Genomic DNA, 8,789 nt, shown 5'->3' with positions numbered 1-8,789 from the left:
TGTGGCTGAAAGTTTAAAACGGAAAGCAAAGGAAATACAAGGCAGTGAATTATGTAGCAGATGGAGTTTTTTCATTTTCTTTTCTATTGAAAGAGAGATACAGTAGGCTTTTGTGTGATCATTTAGGAGTGGTTGTACTTTGTTTTTTGCCCAAAGGTTGGTTGTGTGGTGTAGGTCATCCTTGCCGTGCCTATGTCAGTGTCTGTTGTGCTTGCACAATCATATCATCCTACTTTCGACTATGAAAGCAATAATTCATAAGGATCTTTTGAAATTGAAAAGAACACTTACCAGGGTCTTTAACTCCATGAATAGTGGGAAATGTTCTTTTCCATTTATTAATTTGTATTTCGTCGAAGTGAGACATATTCCGCTACTGTGGCGAAATTCAAAATATCAAACACCCCCTCCCCCCCTCCTCTTCCACTCTTAATTCTTGAAATTATGATATTTATTTTGAATTACATAACTCATTGAAACATAAAACATCTAGATATACAACAATGTAAGAGAATACAATGATTACAAAACAATTACAAGTTATAACAATGTAAATGCTTACATATCGTGAAAGAACTTGTAGGTTTTGATATCTTCTATGATAAACTTGACTGCACCAATGCAACCCAACACTGCAACAACTGAGAACCAGGTAGCTATTGCAAAATTAAGGAGCTGCATTGAAAGACGACATTTGGCGTCCTTGGGCATTCTTCCCGCTTTCAAATATGCTACAGAAGGGAAGACAAAATCCAGTGGAGTGAACCCAATTGCGCCACAGAAGGACACAAAGTCCCCAAAAAAGGGCACCGCCGCAGCAATAAGAGCCATGTAAATGGAAGTGAAAATAAGTCGGACAAGGTATTTTCTCAGGGGGGAAACGGCCAGTAGCTTTGCTGGACATCATTTTTTCCCCAAAGTAGGCATACGTTGGCCTGCCATATATCTAAAAGAAAAAATTCCATTAAAAGAGGCATTGAATTCATAATCGTTTAAAAACGTGACTAATGCAGAACCAAGAGAGGAAGTAATCATAAATATGTGGGAAGATGCCAGCATAATCATTTAAAAATGTGACTAATGCAGAACCAAGAGAGGAAGTACTCACAAAACTGGTAACATTGGGATCAGCTCCAGCATTCAACAAGCATTTGATCATTTCTGTTAACCCTTCAGAAGCAGTACTTTCTAGAGGTGTCACTCCATGCTTTCTTATGTTTGGATCAGCTCCTGCCTATTGAAATTGCACAAATGCTCTAAAACTTAAAATTTCTGTGATCAATTACTCAAACTATCAGAATATAAGTGCTAGCATATACAAACAGCTTGTCGCAATATAATTCAACAAAAAATAAATATCAAATAATGAGACTTGTAATGATGGTATCTCTGAGACTAAATTATGGAAAGGGAAACAGCCACCATAGATCCCTTTTTGTAAACAAAAATAACATAACTGGAGTTTATTTTGAAAATTGAACTTTTTAGAATAATATAACCAAGAGCTTTAACAAAGCATAAGGAGCTTTAAGGTCAACTAATAATCACACTCATTGGCTGGTGACACTCAGCATTCTTGTGTGGGAAGCGTGAGCATTTGACACAAAAAATAATTATGTTGAGAAGCCAATATGAGCCTTCTCATCTTTCTGAAATATTGATAACATATAATAATTCCAATTTTGGAGAAGACATTGTTATCGATTATTTTGCTTTTTAAAATTTTAATTAATCAATTTTTTTTCCAGACAAGATTTACTTCAACAAGTAAGAGCTATTACATAGAAAAAGATGTCATGAATCACATAATTTTGAATGAAAACTAAACGACTGAAAAAACTTTACGACAGTGAGCCAAACAACCTCATTTGCATGGTCGTTGCTAGAGAAACTCTAGGATTATAGTGACATGCATCACACATTCATGTTAACTTCTGTGACTGAGTAAAACTAGCAACAAAATATATACATGCTATGGTATAACAAAAAAAAAAAATTTTGAACGTACCTGAAGCAAAAGTTCAACACACTCAATTGAATTCGCATGGATAGCCATCACCAAAGGAGGTAAATGATCATGGAAAATTACATTTGGCTGCAAAAGAATTATCAAATAACAATTAATTCCAAACAGTCGTCAGACTAATATGTGAATTTAGCTGGGCTTTTCTCTCCTAATATGAAATGTAAGGACCCGGCTTGAGTTCCCAGCCTAGTACGTAGACGGACTTAGGCCCAAGAAGCCCAAAACAATGAATTTGTAGAGGAATGGGTTGGAAAACTGGGTTATAGTTGATCAAACAACGATATAGATAGGCTTGATGACAAAAAGATATAAATGGACTATTATGAAATGAAGAAAGAACGTTCTCGGCGAAATCCGAGGACAATAATTCCAATATTATGTTCTTAGATAGCGTTACAAATTTGATTGTGGATTGCTACAATATTTCTTCTCTCTAATTTCCGATCCTCTTCTTCGTCCTTTTTTCTCTTCTTTTATACTTCCTTCCCCTTTCACCTCCACCGTCCACCTGTATGCTAGATGGTTAGGGTTGATACTTGTCCCATCAGTCCTTCTCATAAGTTTTCAAGTAGTAGTTGTAAGGTTGAAATACACTGTTCAGGTATCACTTCTACATTAATGCGGCCAGGGGATTAGCTGCAGTGCATTTAATGCGGAGGCAGCAGCTTTCTCCCCAGATATTTTAGGGCTCATCTTCATCTCATATCTCTGCAGTGCTTGTCCACCCCAAACGAATTTCAGGGATTGCCATCTTTGCCGTCAATCCATTTTCCAGGACCTTGGCCAAGTTCGGCCGAGAAAGTTTTCATCCTCGGCACACTTTCCAGAGCCTTTTGGACCAAACCCCACCCTTTATTCATTAGTGCAATCTTTTCTGACGAAGACATCTCATCCTCGGGTGGATCTTTGTTCTCGGCTTGGGCCTGTGGCCCAACATATGAATAAATAATGCACTTCTGGGCCCAAGGACCCTACATGAAATCTTCCACTTGACATAATTTTTATTTAATCAAAAGGCTATATATATAGTAATTGTGATTGCAACAAGCCAATTGTCAAAGCCATTGTAATTAAACTAAAACAATAGAAAATTGTCAACTAATACATAAAAGTTTATGTTGAAACCTCAAAAAATATAAATCAAGGTAGAGTACACTATGATCACAACAAGCCAATTGTCAAAGCCATAGTACTTAAACCAAAAGAAAGAAAAATGACAGAACTAGTGCATAAAAGCTTATATCACAACCTTGAAAAACATAAATCAAGGTAAAAGTTAGTGCACACTGAGAAAGTAAGTTATAGTCCAACCAAATTTAACACGAATGTCTCAAACAAGTTTGGCTGAATTTACAGAGTTACAAAATATCTAAAACTACCTATGGATTAATAGCATATGCAATTTATTTAACACAAATAGGAAATATTATTTCTGATAGCGGTTATCCAATCCTAATTTAATACTGACATCAACTCTCTCATGATATTTTTACTATAACTTCCAACATTTGGAAGCTAACAAATATTCTCATAGATTGTCAAGGTTAGGACAAAAGTTATATGCTAGGTTTTACATAATATTTTTCCAATCCATCCTTTTTTGGAGCCCCACCAACAACACACAGGTTATAATTAATAGTTCTTCCAAATTAAAAAAACAAACTTGCTCACATTGGCATGGTTTTCTAACAAAATTCTGACAGAATCTTTCCTGCCGTGAGTTGCCGCATTATGTAATGGTGTGCCACGATTAGAAATCACATCCACTTAGCCACCTTTTGAAATCAGGAGGCGTACAATTCTCTTAATCCCTGCATCTGTGTAACTACATAAGTGATAATAAAGCATAAATAAACCAAAAGCTATACATAGAAACAAGGAGAATAGTCAGAATACAATCAATGAGATAGGCAGAATGATAAATAGTGACAAGAATTACCCTATGCACCATCTCTCTGATTATAGCTTAATCTGAAAAATAAAGCTCCTCTTTCTCCCTCACATACTTTTAATACTCTCTACTGACCATCCTGCATCTTTATTAATCCATCTATTCAATCTATTCATCTTCCCATTATTTATTTAATACTTTGAATTTTTTCCTCACTTCCATTAATATTGCAGTCTAGTTTCCATCATCAGAGGAAACCATTTCATTAAATTTGTAGATACTTGTTATGCAACATAGTACTCGATTTGTTGAAGGTATTATTCTCATTTCATAATTTTAGGCACCACCTTGTAATTATTTAACATTGAAGAAGCTCCACAAAAAGTAATTTATATTGAGGCAGTTGAAATTTTGTAAATTCGCTTAACATATTAATTATTCATGTAGCATTATAATTTTTTTTTTCTTTTTTGAAAATTCAATATTTACAATGGGGAAGGGGGATTTGAGCCCTCAATGTCTTTGTTAGAAACATGAGATGTCAATTGAGCTACTAGGTTCTTGGCCATTAGAAAGAAATTTGAATGATATTAAGCAATTTCTGCATTATAGATCCCATCAAATGAACAAATCAAAACACTTATATTGACAATTTAAGGGAGCAAAAAAACTGCACTTGTAGTTAAGGGAACAATAACTACAATTGCTTATATATATTGACATGGAAGTTCTAGGTCCCCAAGAAAAGCAATAACCAAATGCAAATGCGAATGCATTAGATAGAAAGATAATAAAGCATATCCAGTTTCTAGTTAAACTTTTGTCCCAAACCTATCATCCTTCCAGCCATGTTATTTTATGTAAACTAATAGTTTTTGAATTCTTTTTCTTATACTCATGCAAATTAACAAGTGAATATACTAAAGAGTTGCGGATGTAAATTTTTTTATTGGTTAAGTTACAATACACACCCAGTGGGTTGTGAATCCATGATTGCAACCTCCACCCATTCTTACAGGATAAATGTCATTTGAGCTAAAGCTCAATACATCCGATCAATATTCAACCAGCATCCAAATTAATTTTTCTATTATAGCCAAGCAAAACAGAAATGTATAAATTCTAATACTCATGAACTGATTGACATCTGGATCCAAAACTGAATAAGGGAAAATTTTTTGAGGGTGAAGGAGACCAGTTTTCCTTTTTGCAAAGAGATATAGCTAACCTGTACATGCAGCATAATGCAGAGAAGTCTCCTCATTTTCATTTGCTGCATTAGGATCCGCACCGTTCTCAAGAAGTTAAGCCGCAGTGTGATATGTCCTAGAATTGCATGGTGTAAAGGAGTTTGACCTGTAAAGAGCCCATTGCCATAATGCATCTTTCACTATACCATCCACAGCATATTTAGGTGAGAAAAAAATGCCAAGCTCCGCATTACTTATCAACATAGCTAATTGAGAGGTCTCAGGAATTTTAACAATAATTGCAACCAACAATGAACACAGGAATCAGACGCATCACAAGAAAAGTGAACATTGTTAATAATTTAAGGTGTATTTGAGCAATCCAGATGTGTTTCCCACACACCATTTACAAGCTTTAAAATGCCTGTACATAAAAAAAGGAACAGCTAATGACATATCACCTCCGTTTGGGAGGAGGGAATGGAATGGAATAAAATGAATATTTTTATAATATTCTTCCTTCCTCTTGTTTGGGAGTTTTAACGGAGGGAATAGAATGTCCATTCTCTCGTTTGGGAGTTTAAGTGAGAGAGAATGGAATGGTTAGGAGGGAATGCTCATTCCTCCCTTTTTCCTCAAAACCTCAAATTTTTGTTCCCCTCAAAATTGGGAGGAATGGGAGGGAATGAATTTAGATTTAATGAAATTTTTGTTAAAATCCCTAAAATACCCCTTTAATATCAACCTTTTTTTTTCTCATTCAGCCGTAAGAAAAATAAAGCTATAATTCTTGCACAATATTGTCCGTCCTCTACAAAGTGAAGCTGCTACCGCTGGTCTTTTTTTGTTTTTTTGTCTGTTGCAATTTTCAGATATTGCTCAAACCAAGTATGTCTATCTTTTTCTTTTCGGTTGTTTGCTAGTCTTTTTATTTATTTATTTATTTTTTTATGAACTATTTGCTAGTGATTCATGAGAGTGATATATAGTGTTTTTGTACACCTAAAAACCAAAACAAACTACATTCTGTACAACAAAAAACCTTGAAAGTGAAAAGAAACGAAAAAACCTTGAAAGTGAAAAGAAACGAAAACTGCTGTTACCTGTACAACTAAAAAAAAATTGTATTTAGAAATTTGAAAGTGAGAATTGCTGGAAAACTGCTGTGAATTTGAAATTGAAAACCGCTAGAGAACTCAAATTTGCTTTTTACTCTGTTTCCTCTTTGATTCTTCTGTTATTTATGAAGCAAGTGGTGTGTTACGTACACTTGCAGTTTTAAGTCAACCATCCAATTAGTTAATAGCTCCAAGGCTTCACCACGTGTATGGTTAAGAGGAAATGTCTACAAAAGCTAGTGTACAAGTTTAGACAAAAGACAGGTGTGTGGTTAAGAAAAAAGCAAGAGTAAAAAAAAATTTAAATGATAAGAAACTAGAAAGTAATGCACTGTTGTAGAAAATCATACACTGAGTTAGCATAGAAAATTATTTTTTTACTATTAATGTTGAACATGAAAATGATTCAGCCTAGGACTGAGTAACATGACTCTGCCCAAATTCAAATCAAGGCATTTCATTGAATATATTCTTAGCCAAAAATAATTCAAACAAATTTATTGCCCACTACTTATTCATGAAATCACAACAGAATTCTTGCAATGCAAAGAACAAAACCAATATCAGACTAAGATAGTTCCCTTTTCTATCCATCAATTTATGTTATAATTTATCAACGTCAATTCCCTTTCTGTCTAAACAAAATATATACATAATATATTTTATGCATTTGTTTACAACTTATTAAGATGTTAAAGCTAGTGTACAAGGATAGGTGTGTGGTTAAGAAAAAAACAAGAGTAAAAAAAATTTTAAATGAGAAGAAAATAAAATGAAAAGTATTTTAATTAAAATAATAGTAGTTTAGAACTTTAATAAGTTGGAGTAGATTATTTTTAATATAAATTTTTTTATGCTTGAGGCCTACATATTTTTGATGGAAAATCCAACATATAAAGAGATGTTCTTTGGTTGCCCAGATCATGAGCGCAAATGTGTCTTATTGACACTGATGTCTAGGCCTAAAAATTAAAAAAGTGTGGGATTTGTTGGCTAACCTTAATTTTGGAATGGATTATGTTATTTTGTTTTGTTTTGGCATGACTCATTACCGAAGTTTTTTTTTTTAAAGATATTTGTTTGCATTGTTAGACAATATTTATTTTGTTGAGAATAAATATATGATGCGTGAATTGCTTTACAACATAGAAATATACATAACTTGTTTTTTAGCTACAATAATTTTTTTTTCCTTAATGAAATTGGGAGATGGAGATGTATTAAATTATCAAATCCATTGTAAAGCATACCAGCTAAAAAAGATCCAATCCAAAACTAGCAACCCCTAAAAAAAATTTGCAAATTGAAATAAAGAAATTGTACTATTATTAATTTTTCATGCCATTATCTTCATCTGTTAAATTATTGATTAGTGTGATACAATCTATTCACCTTGACAAAACAATATTGTAATTCAATAATCTAACACAGACCCAATTGTGGCTAACTAGTTTCACATCATCCACTAAATACTAAGCATTTCAAAGCAATTATAAGTTCTCATTGATTATTTTTTATGTTCTTTAAAATGAGGGGTATAATAGTAATGTTATTATAAAATGATTCAATTCCATTCCTTCTAATGTCACTCCCAAACGGTGTTACTTACTTTCCATTCCATTCCATTCCTTTATTTTATAACATCCAAACAAGATTTTTAAATTTCATTCCATTCAATTCCATTCCATTCCTTTCCCTACTAAATTCATTCCATTCCTTTAATGATCATTCAATTCCATTCCATTCCATTCCATTCCTTTATAAACTCCCAAACGGATTAAACTAAAACGGAAAAAGCAAAATCACCTCAATCAATTACAGGCCTTGGGGGTAACAAAACACTTCATTTTCATATTTCAAACAAAAATAATTGTAGTTCTAAGATTAAAATTTATGAAACTTCAGAAACTATAAACCACATCAAACAAATTCCTACTATTTCCTGAATATAGCTTACCATGCACCATATAATGGTGGCAATTAAGTATCACATTGTACATATAATACACCTAAAGCAAGTACATTGTCCAAGATGAAAGTACACACTTTGACAAAAGTCACAAAACCTACCTTAACACATTTGTGTCACTATGTAGAAATGTTCTTAGTTCTGCAACTACAAGGAGGTCCTTATTAAATGTTGCAAATTTCACAATGTATCACACAAATCAAACTATTTATATGGAATTTTTTTTAGTTTTACTCACAAAAACCGTCTGTATGCAAGTAATAAACAGACCCTTCGGTATCATTGGGACGGACCCAGGTGGGGGCCTAAGGCCCCCCTCCCAAAAAATCATGAATTCCTAGCCCACTAAGCCCAGCCGGCCAGCCCAGGAGGCAAGAGCCCATGACCCATGTAAATAAAAAAAAATAAATAAATAACTCAGCAGTCCAAAGCGGCTAAACCTAACGGAGAAAGTGAAAGACGAAGGAAAAAAGAAAGAAAGAAAGGAGACAGAGAGATAGAGACTACCCAGACGCCGACGCGACGCCGCCATCATCATCACGCCGACGTGAGAGTCTACTCAGTACGGCAGTACCCACGCCGACGCGAGAGTCTC

At 34.0% G+C, this 8,789-nt stretch overlaps 1 protein-coding gene across 3 annotated transcripts; it reads right to left on the bottom strand.

Moving 5' to 3' along the window:
* Nucleotides 1–407: 407 nt before the first annotated feature.
* LOC115967025 lies at nucleotides 408–8,786 on the bottom strand. 3 transcript variants are annotated; one of them, XR_004086405.1, is made up of 6 exons: nucleotides 8,702–8,786; nucleotides 5,146–5,273; nucleotides 3,698–3,851; nucleotides 2,009–2,095; nucleotides 1,109–1,234; nucleotides 408–946 (listed from the first exon to the last, which is right to left on the bottom strand). XR_004086405.1 is itself a non-coding variant. In XM_031086147.1 (4 exons), exons 2-4 carry the CDS (start codon nucleotides 2,054–2,056, stop codon nucleotides 668–670), a joined length of 453 nt encoding a protein of 150 aa, XP_030942007.1. In that variant the 5' UTR covers nucleotides 2,057–2,095; nucleotides 3,698–5,125; the 3' UTR covers nucleotides 411–667. The 3 variants fall into 3 exon arrangements, 1 of the variants encoding a protein (XP_030942007.1); XR_004086404.1 differs by having other exon boundaries at nucleotides 409–946; nucleotides 3,698–3,843; XM_031086147.1 differs by lacking the exons at nucleotides 5,146–5,273; nucleotides 8,702–8,786 and having other exon boundaries at nucleotides 411–946; nucleotides 3,698–5,125.
* Between the last annotated feature and the right edge of the window lie 3 nt (nucleotides 8,787–8,789).

This window comes from Quercus lobata, chromosome 1, assembly GCF_001633185.2.
Source record: "Quercus lobata isolate SW786 chromosome 1, ValleyOak3.0 Primary Assembly, whole genome shotgun sequence".
Taxonomy (NCBI): Eukaryota; Viridiplantae; Streptophyta; class Magnoliopsida; order Fagales; family Fagaceae; genus Quercus; species Quercus lobata.
This window is presented reverse-complemented; position numbering and strand designations above follow the sequence as displayed.

Coding starts and splice junctions, on each gene's coding strand:
- LOC115967025 (XM_031086147.1), bottom strand. CDS start 2,056: ATGGCTATCCATGCGAATTCAATTGAGTGTGTTGAACTTTTGCTTCAG. Junction 1,235..2,008: donor GTGTTGAACTTTTGCTTCAG/GTACGTTCAAAA, acceptor CAATTTCAATAG/GCAGGAGCTGATCCAAACAT. Junction 947..1,108: donor ATCCCAATGTTACCAGTTTT/GTGAGTACTTCC, acceptor TTTTTCTTTTAG/ATATATGGCAGGCCAACGTA.